The following is a 17,761-nucleotide window of genomic DNA, read 5'->3' as shown; positions in this document are numbered from 1 at the left end:
TTAATTGTTATTATTGATTATTTAAAAAAACAGATATTTGTTAAGAAATGTACATCTTTTTTATTTTAAAGACAAAAAATGTGGTATACTATGGTATAAAATTTGCTTCGACCAAAAAAACAAAACAAAAAATAAACCTAGGCTGCATTTGGCCTGCGACGTGAAATTAGTTTGACATCCCTGTTCTAGAATAAAATAAAATATATTTGTTAACCGAGCTATAGCTTCAACCACATATTTTCAACTGGACTTAAAGACATTTTCCATTTTTATTACCTATGGAACACTTTGCTATAACAAGTTACACAATCACTTTTGCCGTGTATTTTTTACCCGACATAATATACCCAATAAAAAGTATTACCTATAAAAATCAGATGAAAATGTTACAAAACATGATAAATTAGAGTAGTTTTTTTTTAACTGTGGTTTATGTAACAAAATAGAATCTGTGCAAACTCGTATGGTTTACTCACAGCAGACCACTCTCTTGCGTGCCATTGACCACATGGGCTGAAGCAGGTGGAGAACTCTGGAGGGCGGGGTAGGTGGGCACAATAGGATTCATCAGCCACGGCTCCCTGGGCGTTTATACAGGTGACGTAGCGCGCCTGCTTTCCTTTTCCACAGGACACTGAGCACTGGGGCACAGGCAGACACAAAGTTTCTTATCCACTCTGATGCAAAGGGTTTTGTAAACACATACAGAAGGAGGAGGGGACTAAAGTAAGTAACGTATTGACTTCCAGGTGGAAGCCTGCATGAAAATGAGTAGGGGGTGAGTGGGGGAATGGGACTGTGACTGCAAAGCACTTTCGGCCTATAACCCTAGAGCACTATTGCCGGGGGATTTTCACCCGAGCAAAAGTATTTACATTATTTTACCTTTTTTGAGTGTCATGGGTTCCTGGTTAAAGTCTCACATGTCCCAGGAATGAGTACAGTGTACAGTATTATTATTTATTTTTTTAGGATTTTTTTCTTCTCAAATGCCTACTTTTTCAGTCATTTTCAAGCATGTTCTTAGGATCTTCCTGTGCCTTTTTTCACATTTTTGTTGCAACAAGCTCAGTTTGAAATAAAAGAAAACTACTCTAATGTATCATGTGTTGTCATATCTTGATGTATTTTTTATGAGAAATACTTTTTATGGGGTATTTTCTATTGGGTAAAAATTACCCAGAAAAAGTGATGGAGTAACTTTTTATAGTGAAAGTGTCCTAGGGTTAAGGAAGGTAGTAACGCTCTATATAGATGCAAGTTTACCAAGTACATTTTTAAGAAATCTTGAGTTATTATGGTTAACAATAATATTGAGCTCAAATTTACACGTGCTTTTTCTTTGATTTGTGATTTTGTATTTTAAATCCATATTGGCCAAACTTTTTCAACACCTGTCATGTGGATTTTTCCCACCTGTTTTTGGGAAAACACATCATATATGGACATCATGTGACTATAAGGTTACAGAAAACCCCATATTTATTCCTGTTGAAATGAGTGGATCAGATGGTTTTATCAATGTCTATTTATGTTTTAAAATAATTGAGTTTAGTCAGAATCTCGAAAGGAGAAGAAGACCCCAATTTTTTTTTTTCACTTTATTGGGGTTTTGGATGGAAAACTAGATTTTAAAAAAGGGTTTTAATGCTTCAAACATGATCCACGCGGAACATCCACGTCCTCCACTTTGCTTAAAATCATAGACATTTTGCTGCTGTGCTCATAAACTAAACCAAGGATAGGCAACTCCAGGCCTAGAGGGCCACATACCTGTGTGTTTGCTAACCTACCCTGCTCTGGCATGTTCTAAATAGCTGGACACACTGGAACCAGGTACAGTATAAGACTTGGATATCTGGAAATGATATAGACACAGCGGCCCTCGAGGCCTGGAGTTGCCTATCCCTGAACTGGACCCTGCCACAATGTGTGTGAGGAGCTACTGTCAAACGTTTTAGTCTCATTACTACATTACTACATTCATTGACTGAATATCTTATTTCCAATATAAGGAAGATACCCCAAAAACGTCTAAATTTTTTGTTTATGAGATCATTCACAGACTTGAAGATCTGCATCTGAATGACTGACGCTTTCAGCGGTACTTCCATCTCTCTGTGACCCAGATTGATGACTTGCTGACCTGAATTAGTCCGTGAAGGGAAAATATAAAAAATTAATTAGAGGACTTTTTTACTATTGTCTTGAGACAAACAAGAAAAATATTTTTTAAGTTCTAGAGGAGAATGATCAGTTTCTCTTCCATGCTGGTTTTGGACCACCCGCTGATTGTGTCATCAAGAGGTCACTGACCAAAACTGAGTAACTGATTTGTTGATACAGCACAAATTCTTTGCCAAATTTAGAGTATTTGAACTAGAGGGGCCGAACATTCGCTGCACGTCAGAATTTTATTCGCGTTGTTGCATCGACCTAAACGTGCTGTTGGTAGAAAGCTACACTAAGCGCAACGTTCAAATCACTTTGTGAAATTGGAATTGTGTTTTCACATGTACAAAAATTATGTATTTAAAAAAAAAATACAATTTAGACATGCACATCTTACACACAAGCACACACAAATTGTTATAAATTACACACGAATCGCTTTATACACACACACAAAACTGCATTTACGCACAAATCTAAAGTGAGACACTTTTCACATCTCCAACATTCGTGCCTAAATGATGCCTTTAAATGCTGCTACAATGCTTGGTCATCAGAGTTTTCTTATCAGCCGCTTTGAACTTAGATTGTGAATATCATCTGGTGAAAACTTGACATTTTCTCACTTTCTTAAACATATATATGCCCTATAATTAATATAAATAAGTCTAAAAATGTGTTTTGAAAAAACTCAACACTAAAGTTTCTTTATTCTCATGACTCCCTCCAGCGCCTTCGCCACAAGGCGTAATACAAAGTTACGCATAAATCAAGAATTATGCTCACAAAGCAGAGTGAGCCTATTTTCCTTCCACAGATATGAGATCCAAAGGAACACACAGCAGTTGCAAATGGAAAAAAATAAACTTGTATTGGTTGGGTTTCATTCATCATTACACTTCAGATCGCAATAAGTGAGCATTTTTTCACGTAAGGGAATGTTTTTTTTCCGTCCTTCAATCTGTGATGGCAAAAATGTGTACAATGTCATCTACTGTACAGATGTTGTTGTCTCTGATTAGCTTTCACTTACTTATACCCACTCTCTGTCCTTTTCTGTCAGCAGAGGTAATAACAGGAAACATTTCTGAAGGGATGAATAGTTAATGTAATCAAAGGGCTCCAGCTCCAACAGACACGCTAATATCCCCCTGCTATCAATGACACTTTAAGGAGGACTGAAGCTCTGCCGCTTGATGAGACGTGCATGTTCGTACGGAGCGCATGTGTGTGAATGCAAGCGTGCGTTTGTGTGGAGCACTCCGGCCTCTCTGACATGTGAGCTCGCACCATCTTTCAGCCTGACAGACAGGGCTGAATTGTAGAGACTGCAGGCTCGTGTTTAGATGGAGTCTGGTTCTCATTTGCGCCGAGTAACGGAGCAAACTGTCGGGGAGACGGAGGGGCCTCTCTGCTGCGTGTGTCTGCATATGTTGGTGTGTGAGTGCGACGATGCAACAGGAGACAGTGCCACAGAAGATTATCACCGTGTAGTGCATCTGACGACATTGTAGAATATACAGTTAAAATAAATGTCAATCTGCAGAGTGCAGTGACTGACTCTTAAACTCACAGAATCCCATCCACAGACATATAATGCCCCATTAATATTCATACTTTTTTCTTTTGATTACAGTGGAAAACGCAGCCTCCGGCTAAACAGGCGCACTATGATGAATAGAGGGGTCCAGTGATTTGTTTTCCTTTTAACAAAAACCACATTGCTTTTGTCTACTTTACAGATTGGAATGAGATCCAATAGACCCATCGACCCCAATTAGTTTCCTCACCGCTGTCCAGGAGCCATATCTCCACTGAGTGTGCAGCTGCGCCGAGTTGTCGGGACGAGGGGTGCTTTGGACCGGAGAGATCCAAGGACACGCCGGCATCTCGCACTCCTGAAACACACGTCGGCATGTAAACCAACTGTCAGTGTATCAAAAGAATGGTTAAAGTGAATGTTCTGTAACAGCAACACAACCTGAGACTTATAGGAGGAATGTTTTTACTCAATGAAACACATTTTAAGTAAGACCTTTTCTTTTTAAGAAGAATATGTTTATCTCTCATGATGTTCAGATGGTGTCAATCTCAAGGTTGATCCCTGATACATTGTCTAAAAACCTGAAGGTCGTTTGTTCAGTCCTGTTTTATTGAGTGTTTTTCACATTCTACATCACAAAATTCAAAGACTATGAATTCAAAAACCTGTGTGCCTCTACTGGTCGTTTGTTGGTCACTTTTTGCCATCATGATCTTGTGAGTCCACTAAACACAAGTATGTAATATTTTACAGTTATAGTGCATCTTCATTTAAATCTGAATCATTTAAATCTCAGAAAGGAAACATTTTAATGTTGAGTGCAAAATGGAAAAACAGAATAAAATTTAATACAATGACTAGACCTAATTTAACCCATTAATTAAACAACTCATACATTTTAGAGGTCAAAACCTATATAACATTGGAGCATTGCTCAACATTTTTTTTTATTCAGAACAATAGACTGCGTACTTTACATCAGGAGTGTTACTCTGTCTCTATGTGCCTAAAAAACAGAAATGTGCTTCCGTGAGAGGGCATCTTTCTCCAAAATCTATTGATAAATAGGTTAAATATTGAAAAATGAATCTAATGCACTTTACGCTCGCTTGCATGACTTCCAGTTAAGGTCATTAGTAATCCCAACTTCCCAAAAAGGAAGTTCAGCAAAAATTTAAACCCAACAAAATGAATTTGAGGAGAGGGTGGACCGGACTGGATGCAGTGTGAATGTCTCTTGCACTTTTCAAGTTAGGTACAGACTCCGGTGTCCGCACCGGAACCGGACCGGATTTGAGCCCGGATTTGGTTTGTTTGTTCAGTTCTCCTTACAATTTTGTAGTCATGCTGTCTGAGTGCTGTTATGTTAGTGGATGTTTCCCCCATCTAGAATGCTGCATTTTTTATTAAAGAATTCTAGAGCTGTCAGGCGATTAAAATTCTTAATCGCGATTAATCGCATTTTGTCCTGAGTTAACTCGCGATTAATCGCAAATTTACATGTGGCCTTTTTTTAAGGAAAAAAAATGTGTGCTTCGTGGAATTTAGTAGTTCTACATTAATTATGAAAACAAGAATGACAAAATTAATAGTTTTTATCAGAAATACTTTATTTTCTAACATTGTATTGAGATAAACTTTCTTAACAATAAAAGGCTGTAACATAAAATGCCTAACAAAAGCCCAAGTGCAAGTGAAGGGCATTTTAAATTCAAAACTTCAATCAACGTTCAGTAAAATAAAATAAAAAACATCAAAAATAAAATTTCCATAACACTTTCATATTCATTTTTTGTCAGGACCAAATCTTTTCCTCCTCTGCTGAACTACAGTAATAAATGAAATAGAGATTTATCATTTCCAATTAACTTTTGTTTTTTAAAACATTAAAGACTGAGAAAAGCGGGATACACTGTGGATAGTTTGACAGTCTGTTACTGCCGCCGCGTTCTCTGGCTGCAGCTCGATGCAGCGACGTGTCCAGCGGAGCTCACGCCATGAATATGCCGGCAGACAGACCGCTATGCTGGGGCTGGATCACGCTTAAACCTCCAGAACATTTAAAACGTCCCCCGGTCCGCTTGCTGTTCGGAACGTCGGGGGTGCGCAGCTCCCGGCGCCTGACGCGAGCCGGTACCACCAGACGTGGTTCTGAACGCGAACCGGAGCCGGGTTAGGGTGCGGGAACTCTCCAGGTCCTAGCGCCGGCCGTATTTAGCTCGCAGCTCGGTGTTTGGAGACCCGCCCGTGATCTAGTGAGAGCAGCCGGAGAGTTGGAGGGTGGGACGCCCGCGCGCGCGGTATGGAAAGGCACGTATGAGAAAGTCCACGATTAATGCGTCAAAAAAATTGTCGGCGTCAAGCACATGTCAGATTAATGCGTTTTTAACGCGACAAATCTGACAGCCCTAAAGAATTCTATATCTTCCTTTGATCTTGTCCTACATCTGGGATCATCTTGATATACTATGATAAGTCATTCTCGTGTATGGGAGGGGCTGGTGCTCAGAGAGCAAGGTTTTAGAAAGGAATGCTAAGAGATGTATAATTACCACTTTTGGGAATTTTTTTTAGAGACAAAATAACCTAATAATACACCTAAAAGATAAAAAAGTTTATCTTGCATCATTTAAGCCCTTTAACCTTCATCATTCGATCATGAAATTGCTTAATTAAATTGGTATTTTAAATAATTTAATTTTAATATCTAAAATGTTTTTAAAAAGTTTGTTTTTTGCTTACATTTTTCTTAGCATTTTTTTTCTTTTTTTTCCTTTTATTTATCTTATGAGCATTTTTTATTCAAATAAGTTTATTTCAGTGAAACTAACTAAAAGTACGTTTTGCATTAAATCCATTCTTTACCTGGCTGTCTCTGGGCCTCGCTGCGGCGTTACACTCCCTGTCATCGACCGTGTCGCCATAATCCCCTAACACACAGCGCACGGCTCTCATCTGGTAGCCATGGCCACAGGTCACCGCACACTGAAAGATGAAATGAAACGCACACATAAACACAACGACGGCGATGCCCAGGCAACCGCGAGTTATCTCCAACTTTCTCTGTTTGTTTAGGTTGAAGTCTTAGAAACTGACTCACACACACAAACATATGCATTCAACCAAAGCATCAGCCCAATCCTTTAACCAGCACTTAACTCAAAAAGGAGCCCATCAAAGGAAGATTAAATACAATAAGAGCAGAGGAAGTCTAAGGATCAGTTTATTTGAGCAGCCAGTGGTCATGACAGAACGCCCGCTCTGTATGGATCACCCTCACAAAAACATGAGTCAATTACCCTCCATTTATAAACTACATTATAAATGGCCAAAGACGTCTATTCATTCAGGCTTTATTCACTTCGTGTTTAACACTAACGGCGCTCAATCAATCTAGAGGAAGAAGAAAATATGCCAAAGAGGAAAGCTTTTGTGTGTCTGTGTGTGCACTCGCTGTGGGTCGGGTTTATTTTAACAGGATATGAGGGCAAAGTGAAAGTGGTTTGGAGGAAATGGCAGCTGGAATAACAAAGAGCCCTCTGCCCTGTAACCTATCCTTTCTTTAAGTTTCAAACACACAAACTGGAAGTCTTTTTTGTCTACACACAGAAGAGTCTAACACTTGCCGGTCGGATTTAATTTTTTTTGTATCAGCGTGAGGATAACTTACCACTCCCCAGATGCCAACCTGCCATGATGCGCACTCTGGCAGCTGGCAGCTCTCAACAGCAGGGGGTTTAGTGGACGAGTCGCAGTACTGCTCGCTCAGTTTCTCCTCCCCGCCCCCCATGCAGGTCACCAGTCTGTGCTTCATTCCCTTTCCACAGGTTACCAGACACTGGTGGGTTTGAAATGAGAGTAAATAGAAACCAAACATTTAACTTTCTTCACATCAAAGTCTAGAAATGTGTTGAATTGAATTAATTTATTAAAAAATGTGATTAAAGGTTTCAGGGAAAATAAAGCCATCAGTGACTCACTGACACTAAGTTAACAAACTTGATAAATCTGGAAGCATTTGATGCATTGTCTACATGGAGTGTTTTGTGGTCCAACCTTGACAATATATTATAAATAAACTATATATCATCATAAAATAAAAGCATACAAATTTTGTTGAAGTTTGAGGAGCTCAACTGTGCTGTAGTGACTTTGTGTGTCTTTGTTTGACTGTAACGTGTGTGCAGACGAAGTCCTACCTCGCTCCACTCGTTCACAGTCCACTGTGGGCATGGCAGGTCATTGCAGGTCTCGGTGACCACCCTCTGGAATTCACCGCACTCCCTGTCCGCCAGGCGACGGCCCAGATTATTCATACAGTACGACTCTCTGCTACGACTCCCATGACCACAGGTCTTGGAGCACTGAACACACACAAAAAACCCAGCAGTGTTTGTATGGGTACATGCAGTATCTACAAAACAAGGATCTATTTGAGTGATAAATGTGCCTAAAAACAGATTGTAGCAAGATGAGGCAGTAACTGGTATTTTAAATAACATTGAATCTGTTTGTGGATGTGAAGTCCTGAGAAGAGTCATGGCAGGAAATACAAATCTTTCTTATTTTTCTAAAGGATGAAGTGAGACTTGCTTTGTGGCTCCTGCTGGGTTTTGATCTGTGAAAAATGGATTCGAATGGCTCTGTAAGTGTTGAAGGTTGCAGAACCCCTGGTCTTGGGGATCAGGGGTTCAGGCAGTGCACACCAAAATAACCCCATACAATCACATTCACATCTAAGGAACGATTTAGAGTCAGTAATCAAACTAAAGCCTTAGCCACAACTGTCTTCATGATACATTCAAGAGTGCAATAAACGTGGGTTCTTGAACGTGCATTTAGCATATGGTGTTCTCACTGAACTGTTGCTACCCAATACTGATGGATGTACCTCAGTTGGAAGATGCCTGGTGCAAAATGCCGAAGCAGTGCGGATCTCACAAAGCTTCATCTTCACAGCGCCGATCTGATTTGAAGTATGACTGATTTGGTGTCATAAAATTCCAGCCGGGCACATCCACAATTATTAATTTTTCCTCCATGATCAATTTGAAAAAACGGTTGGCACTTCTGTGAATTAACAGGAGGCCATCTATATGTCGTAATCAAATCCGACTGTTCGAAGATCAACTAGTGTAGCTTTCAACGCTCGTTCAGTGGCCGCACGTTTTGAGCATAGAGCCCAAAAACAGACTGAAAAACTTGTTCAGAGACATGTGAATGGGAGTTTTGAATGCAGAAGTCCTTCTATCCATCCACTCATTTGGAACCAGCAGTCTAAGCAAAGATACCCAGACTTCCCTATCCCTGGGCACTTCCTCCAGGTTCTCTGAGACATCTCCTCTGAGGCCTTCCTAGGCCAGCAGAGACGCGTGGTCTCTCCAGCGTATCCTGGGTCTTCCCCAGGGCCTCCACCTAGTGAGACATGCCTGGAACACCTCTCCAGGGAGGCGTCCAGGAGGCATCCAGACCAGATGCCCGGGCCACCTCAACTGGCTCCTCTCGAAATACGGAGGAGAAACAGCTCTACTCCGAGCTCTCTCCGGGTGACCGATTCTCACCCTAACTCTAAGGGAGTGCCCGGCCACCTTCCGGAGAAAGCTCATTTCAGCTGTTGTAGTCGAGATTTTGTTCTTTCGGTCATGACCATAGGTGACTATTGAAACGAAGATCAACCGGTGAATTGAGAAGCCCAAAAGGTGCATGTATTTGCCTTTACATAGACTTTTCAGTGGAAATTGTCGATTAAACTCGAGTTGCCTCAGCATTACAGCTGAATATGGGTTGGATCTGGGCAAAAAATAGACAAATCTTTCCAGGGGACATAGGTGACTTATAGAGCAAATGTTGCAGATGAGTCAGTGGGCCTGTAGAGCAAAAATGTTCATGCACTTTTTTTCCTACGGGCATGCTCCAGACAACAGATACATATTTCATTTTTTGACCCTTCCAAATTCTCAAGTGTAGGCTCCTAGTGACCTACGGCACAAGGACACTGTACGTCCATGACACATACATTAGCCTTAGGCCCAATCCAAATTCTTTGCTTCTCTCTTCCCCTTCATTTGGCCCTCCAAACAGAAGGTTATGAAAAAATAGTGTCTCATATTTCGGACGCCACATTCGTTAATTATGCCACTTAGAAATCTTTGTCCTTATGCTTTCACTCTTTTGTAGACTCTACCTGAGACCAGGCGCTGTACTGCCAGCTCTTGAGGAGACAGTCCCCATGACACGGCTCTCTTGCGTGAGGTTTGGGGATCTCTGCACAGGCGCTCGCCTCCACCCTTTCACTCTCCCTCTGCAGGAGGCTGTACTTCACGCACTGGATGTCCAAGCTGCGGTAACCTGGGCCGCACTTAGCCGAACAGTCACTCTTTCCAGCAGTGTGCCACCTGTGACAGAGGAGATGCTGAAAACGATTTTTGTTTGGCTAAAAGTGCGTTTTCCGGTGTGAACGCACACCTGACTTCACAGTCAGCGTTGCAGGGCTCAGTGACAGCAACAGGACGAGGTAGGTGTTCACAGCGTTGGTCCGAAACTTCAAGGTGATCGCTTTGTCGAAAGCATACAGCTTTGCGTCTCCGCTCACCTGCAGAAGCAACAAAAAAGTAATATTGCATCAGACAGCATCACATAATCATAACTCTTTACTTTTGGCCAACATTTTGGCATTTCTTAAGCCTACAACCTTATCGATCAATAGGGATCAAAGACCCCATAAACCCATTTTACTTATTAGATCCCACTCAACTTCCAAACCCCACAGAACTATAGCAAGCTTGGATTTCAAAAAGGAAATGTGAGTCGATGTGTCGGGTTAAGGGGGACAAGGCAAAATGGGGGGGCAGAAGGAAAGAGGGGTCAGGTAGGTCAGAAAGAAAGACAGATTTATTAGAGGTTGGAACAACAGACTAAGCTTTTAAAACATGCCTAAAAAACAAGCCAACCCCTTATTTGTTTCATATGAATTTTGGGAAAAAAATCAGAACTGATAAAGAAATGAGAAGTATACATTTAAAAATCTCAACGTAAAGGAGGCTGTAATCCACAGGAATTTGTTTTAATGGCTTTTAAAAAAAGCTGAACATCTGTTGTGGAGCTGCAGCGGAAACCTTTTTCACACGTTTTGCACATTTATCCTGTTTACGGCTCAAGATTCTCAAAGCTGTGAGTGGGTAACAGAGGGGGAAAACAACACATTTTATTCATCAATTAAAAACATTCTTAAAATGATCCAATTGGGTAAAAAGCAGCAACTAAAAAAATGGAGCACTTAAATTCACATGAGCATGATACAAATGGATCAGTTCTGTACTTCCTCTGCTTTAAAAAGTTACATTACTAAGAGCCTCTATGCTGTAAACACTCTTATTTAAAGGATAATACAACAGGACAGTTGGAGGCTTACTTTAGTCACAGCCCAGATTTGAAAAATGTAAAAATAGGGGCGGGACGAGCGGGGGAGGTGTGGTTTGGGTCTGGGATTGACAGTGAGGTTAGCTTGAGGTAACACAGTCATTCTGCATCTTCAATATCGAATTTCTCCCAAGGCAGACCCTCATGGTCCAGATCGAAGAGGACCCGTGTCTGAGTGGTAAAATGACGCTAGCATCAGGGCTAACAAAGGCTAACGTAGTAAACAAACAATCCTGTGCAAAGCATTCATTTAAGATCCATCATCAGGATGAAGTCCAATAGATTCAATGCTAATTGCACTGAAGTCCACTAGAAATCTGAGTAAGCTATTAGATTTTTGACATCCCAAGGCAAAACACCATGCTAACGCTAACATATTACAGAATAAAAAACGGGTAGTGCTTTTATACTGAACGTTTTAAATGAAATTGAACTTTTATCAATCTAAATTTGTTTTTTATGTTTTTGAGCTTTTATTGTACGGAACTTTGTTTGACTACAGTCATTTTTAGACCAATTTCAGATTAATAAACTCAGGCCCAATCCAGATTCTTCATTTCTCACTACCTCTACATTTTTCCCTTCAAATAGAGATTCATGGAAAATAAGCGTCTCCAAAACCGCACGATGACATCACCAATGATCGCCGGTCAGCTAGTGTTAGCGAAGAGCTTCCAGCCCTCAAATATGAATACAATACAATATATATAATTCAGATGGGGCATAAACTTAAATTTTTCATGTCTGATGTTACGGTCATGTATTCTGAATGTGCCAAACACATATTCTTGAACGCTCATAAAGTTCACACTGGATGAGCAAGGAGGGGCTTCTTCTTCTACTGTTAACTAAAGCATGTCTGCCACCTACACTTAGAAAAGGCTTAATGTAAAATGTTGAAGTGGTGCAAATATGGCGAATCTTGCTCCAGGCTTTTTCTTTCACTGCTCTATTCCAATATATGAAAGACTTGGTGTAATTGAACTTCAGCCAGGATGCTAATGGGATGCAAATGGGATGCCATCAATGCATCACTACCATATCGGAGTACCTAGTTGGTCAAAGTTCATCCTTTACTTGTGTACATAGAGCCCAAAAACATAGGAATCTTGCATAGTGATAAGTGAACGTGAGAGTTTTGAAGCTGAAAGCCCAAAATCCCATTTACAAGCATTTACATAGACTTTTCATTGAAAGTGGTTGCTTGAACACTCATTGCCGAGGGCGGTGTAAACACAGCTTCAATTCTGGTGTTTCAGCATCTGGAATAGATTGACGCACAGAAATTTCTAGAAATTTCACCTATTTTTTCTGTTTCTTCTTTTCATAGATTTCAGATCTTGAACGTTTGTACTTTTTAACTTAGCGTGGCCAAAGGCAGACATAAAAAAAAATAGCTGTGTGAGGCTTTATAAGAATGTTAAGCTTTTTACCCTGGCACATGCGGCTGCACTCAAGCCAGGATCCTGAAGGATCCCACAAAAACTGCTCCCTGTGCTCCTCAATGGGAATGTTAAAGGAGTAGCGCACATCTGGGTTATGGGGGTTTCCCACACACAAGACCTGTGAAAACAACCACACAGATTTTACTCACTATGTCTGAAGGAGAGCGCAAAAAGATCAAATAGAATTTACGCTAATGCACAATTTTTTTTTTTAAACGCATCACCTGTAGTATGAGCTCCTCCTCAATGCGGTCCGTGCAATTGATGCGCTCCACTTTTGTGTCAGAGCCGCTGTATTCAATGACGGTTCCCTTGAGAGTTATTTCCCTTTTGAACATGGACACCACAAAGTTTCCATTTAGGAGGAAATTGGATTGGCTATCAGATAAAGCTGAAACAAAGAAAAAAAAACATTTATTACAATTAAAATAAATATGAATGAATAGTGCAAATTAGTCATAAATAAAACCTAACATATAGTGCACATTATTAAACTGTAAATTTTCTCACACAATATTTTAACTCTGGCTATGTCTTTCTTATGAAAGCCAAAAACAGCCTGAGCAACTATTTTATTTATTTTTAATGGTTTCTCATGATAATGAGATCCATTATCTCGTTATCACTACTAAGACGGGCGGCCGTGGTGCAGTGGTAGGGCGGTCGACTCCTGATCAGAAGTGAGCGGGTTCGACTCCCGGCTTACTCGCCCATGTGTCGAAGTGTCCTTGGGCAAGACACTGAACCCCGAATTGCCTCTGGTGGGAGGTTGGCGACAGTGTTCGGCAGCGGAGCCACCACCAGTGTGTGAATGTGTGTGTGAATGGGTGAATGGGTCTGTGACTGTGAAGCGCTTTGGGCCCTTGAAGGAGGGTAGAAAGCGCTATACAAGTATACGCCATTTACCATTTACCAAACAAAATTTGCTTTCTCGTGATAATGAGATCTACTATCTCATTATCATGAGTAAACGAAATTTGTTTACTTGTTATAATGAGATCAACTATCTCGTTAGCACAATAAAACCAAATTCATTTTCTCGCAAAAATGAGATGCAGTTTCTCGTTATCACGAGAAAACAAATGTTGTTTTCTTGTAATAAGGAGATCCACTAGCTAGTTATCACAAGTAACAAAATAAATTTTCTCGTGATAATGAGATCTACTATCTCGTTATCGTGGGTAAACAAAATTTGTTTTCTCGTGATAATGAGATTCACTTTCTCGTTATCACAAGACAACAAATGTTGTTTTCTCGTGATAACGAGATAACGAATAATGTGCTGTAGCATCCCTCTCTTCCTATTCTGCACTGAGACTCAGAGACTACCTGTTTTAAGTCTCATTATTTTGTGGCTAACAACAAAAACAGCAAAAGAAAACAAACCCCCAAAAATTGGTTTTTGGTCTATTTTTTTGTTTATAAGTGGATCTACGCCTCTCAAACGCCTTAATTCCGTCTCATCCACCAGCCCCCTCCCTTTATTTCCTTAAAAACCCCAAACAAACAGGTTGATGGACAGAACCCTTTGTCGACAAGCATCTCTGCATGATGCGTTGAATGAGCTCCAGATGTTATCGGACCCAAACAGCCACTCAGCCTAACTTAATCCGCTACAACACTTTTATTTATTTTCATACAATCTGCCGATAAACAAAGCAGTTTGTCAGAGAAAATGTTGAACACAATTAAATTAATCAAGTATAAATTGATGAGTTCTTTTCCACGAGAAAACGTTTTTTTTTCATGATAAAGAGATTTGGATCTTGTTATCACAAGAAAACAATAAAAACGTGGTATCGGGGTTAACGGCCTTTCGGATACATTTTTTTCCACAGGGTGCATAAAAAAGAAAATAGTAAATCACATTTAATGCATACTACTTTCTGAAAGCAAAATGTTTAACAATGATTGTTTTAAAGTTAAAAAACAACTTTTGACCAACTACTGTTTGTGTATGCCTGTGAAAATGCAAAAACGGGACCTTAGAATCCTTTTTTTTCCTCTTTTTGTGGCTTCACAAGGTTTTATATAGGTCTAAAATAAACAAAGTGTGATTTACAAAGCAATTGCTGCATAAAGTCATTGCTGCAGGCTAAGATATGTTCTAACACTGGTGGCACTAATTTGCAGTTATTTAGGGTTAGACTGCATAACTCTTTCCAATGACTGGTATTGCAGAACAAATAGAGTCTCCACTGACTGCAAGCACAAACAAATACATAAACACAAACAAAGCAAAAAGAGGGACGCCGGCATCCTCCCTTTTTAATGCCAACCTTTAAAGTTCTGAGAATAAGCAGCCGACTTCAAACTGTGACACTTTTCAACACTGAATTTTAAAAAACCCCTGCACTGATTGGAAAATGTTTCTCGTCTGTTTGTTGAAACTACTCTTTAATGGTTTATGCACAGTGGACAGAAAGAGTTTATGTGAGCTTACAGAACATTTGGAATAAATAAACACATATCTATTACATGAAATAGATATCATGCCAGAACCCACTTAAGAGAGCTTTTTATTCCTATAGGACTGTTCCAATTTCACTCCTCATTTTTTTGGGGTGTTGCAGCCCAGATGCATTTAAAGTCCCCCAAAAAATCAAGTTTCTTTCTTTTCTTCTAACTCACTTGAGTTTTTTTAAACAGCACTTTTAACTAGAAATCCTTCACAGGAAATGTGTTAAATTGGTGCAGTAATCTATAACTTTTTACGTATCAAACTCAAGCAACATTCACTCCGAATATATTCATGCAGTTTGTATCACTCTCTTCAAAACTTTCATTGACATTTTTATGTGAATAAAGACACACTTCAATGAAAATTGTGTTTTTTGGCGTTTTTAACATGTTCTTGTTGCCTTTTCCTCATGATTGATGACATATATATAAAGTAATTTAAGATTAAAATAGTGTTTTTGAGTATTTCTTTGTTCAAATCATTATGAATCAGAATCTCATTAAAAAATGCTGGCTAAAAGATTTCAGTCTGTGGTGACATCTGGCTCACAACTGTAAACTCGGATAACTCCAATATTGCTGGATGTTTTTGCTGCACTGGTAATATTAGTTTGGGGTTGTGAGGGGCTGTAAGCTAGGGTAAGAGAGTGTAAACAGAGGGATGATGGGATACCAGTGGAGGCTTACTTCCGCACCAGTGATCCTGGCCACAATTTAAGAGGTGAGTTTCTAAAGAACTGGAGAATTGGAGTGTGAGTTGTAATTTGAATGCTGTTGGTCCAGTGATGGTATGAAATGTCATATGTGCAACTGGAAATAAAGTTGAATAAAGTTGAGTAAAAACAAAAGCTCCAAGCATTGGTAAGGATTTAACCCTTGATCTTAGCACTGTTGGGGACAGCATCACCCTTTTCCGCAGACGTTCTGTCCAATCACTCCAGCTAAGAGCATCTTAAATCTGAAATGTCATCTAAAAATGGCAACCAGACCGATAATCAGAGTTGCTGTTTTTTCCCCTTTATCCTGAATCTGCTTCAAGTGAAAATGCAAGCATACACAGCTGAGCCCGGTGGGCCCACCTGACCCTGTACCCCTGGATCTACTTTCTCCACATGCCTCTTATTAGCACTTCTGGCTGCCTCATTTATCTTTCTCAGTGGTTTGACACTCCATTTGCTTTGCCAGCTAACCCACATAGACCTTCACCCGACTCCAATCCATCCAGGTACTGGAAACCTGGTTTCAACAAACGTTTTGACCCACATCTCTAAACTTTTTCATTAACCACCACCTTTCTGGGCGCCAAGTTATATAATTTATAGCCTTGTGAGGGATAATGGCATTGACCTCTATGAATTAGATCTGAAGCATTGTAACATATATGTCTCATTAGGCTGAATTACTTTAATTCCAGGATGATCCTCCTGAGAATCAGTGAAATTTTATCCAGTGTTACTTGAGGTCATGCCTCCCTGGAAGCACACAGACCGAGGCGCACTCACCGAGGTAGCTGTCATCTTCAGGTTTTCCTGAGTAGCTGACCTGTTTGATATCAATGTTGGTGGCTCCGGCGGGGATCCGGACCACTGTGTTGTAACCTGAGGAGAGACGCAGAGTGGAGAAAGCTGAAAATGTTTAGCCAATCTCTGTGGGGAATGAAGTTGCTGCACAAACAGCAAACTGAGCTGGATTTTGCAAATGGCTTCTCTGTGTCTCCACAAATTCCTGCCAGGGAAGTCTAGCTAAATCCACCAGGGATTGAGAAATTATGAACAAAGCTCAAGTTGTATCAAATAACTCACAGTATTCTTGCTCTTGTCTCAGTAGTCTGAAAATAAAATGAGAAGAAACTGTTCCCTGGATCTGGATTTGTGTCTTTTCTAGTCTCCTGTTAAATTACCACTAAAACAAATGAATAAGGATGCAAAGTTGAAGAGTGAATTACAGCAGCAAAATATAAAGAGCATTGTGGTAAATAAAGTTGGATCTACAAAATAACAACTAATAAACAAAAATAATGGTCTGTGATTCTGCAGAACTAGTCTGTCATTGCAAGTAAACTAATCATGACCTGGTAATATTCGCTTATTTCTTCACAGTGGAGGTGTGACAATATCCAATAATTAGCTCGAGGACTTGAGCCACTCGAGGGCAGCACTCAGTTTCTATATTTGCCTTTTACAAGCCATGAAGGTATTTTTATGAAGCCATATTATTCAAAAAACTATTTTTGAAAAGAGTTGCTTTCCTTTGATGTTTCCAAATGTTGATGTCATTTTATGTGTGTCTCTGTGTGTCAGAGAAATTTTTGTGACAAATCTCAAAAGTTCCTTTTTTTTTTTTTTTTTTTTGATAGTTCATAACAACAGTATGCAACGCTTCTGCCACTGGGGTTGGTACAACTACACCTCAAATACTAAAACAGAGAAGAAACCATCAGTTCATAAAAAGGCAAGAGTGTATTAACTCCAGTGACCGTTAACAGCGAACACTTCAACCGCAGTTTACAAGCATCCACTGAGATCCCCCCTTGTTAAAAAAAAACTGACCACACAAAAACTTTTGTAAGTTCAGGGAGATTCACAGATTAAAGAAACATCTTTTTACTGTCCGAAAATGATAAATATTTATTTTTAGAAAATTAAAAGAAAAAATATATATTGGTGTGTATGTATATACACACACACATATATATATATATATATATATATATATATATATA

The 17,761-nt window shown here is 39.8% G+C and overlaps 1 protein-coding gene across 1 annotated transcript in view; it reads right to left on the bottom strand.

Annotated features, from left to right (window-relative positions):
- LOC112152219 (A disintegrin and metalloproteinase with thrombospondin motifs 20) overlaps nt 1–17,761 on the bottom strand; it is a gene marked incomplete in the record, with an annotated part of 105,264 nt that overhangs the window by 31,588 nt on the left and 55,915 nt on the right. The window contains 10 exon segments of the mRNA XM_024281660.2: nt 477–641; nt 3,963–4,070; nt 6,581–6,700; nt 7,386–7,553; nt 7,915–8,079; nt 9,900–10,110; nt 10,181–10,307; nt 12,568–12,697; nt 12,804–12,970; nt 16,542–16,637. Of these exon segments, the coding sequence (XP_024137428.1) occupies nt 477–641; nt 3,963–4,070; nt 6,581–6,700; nt 7,386–7,553; nt 7,915–8,079; nt 9,900–10,110; nt 10,181–10,307; nt 12,568–12,697; nt 12,804–12,970; nt 16,542–16,637 (1,457 nt within the window).

Source organism: Oryzias melastigma, linkage group LG6, assembly GCF_002922805.2.
Source record: "Oryzias melastigma strain HK-1 linkage group LG6, ASM292280v2, whole genome shotgun sequence".
NCBI classification, from domain to species: domain Eukaryota; kingdom Metazoa; phylum Chordata; class Actinopteri; order Beloniformes; family Adrianichthyidae; genus Oryzias; species Oryzias melastigma.
The sequence above is the reverse complement of the archived record's forward strand: the minus strand, read 5'-3'. Positions and strand labels throughout refer to the sequence as shown.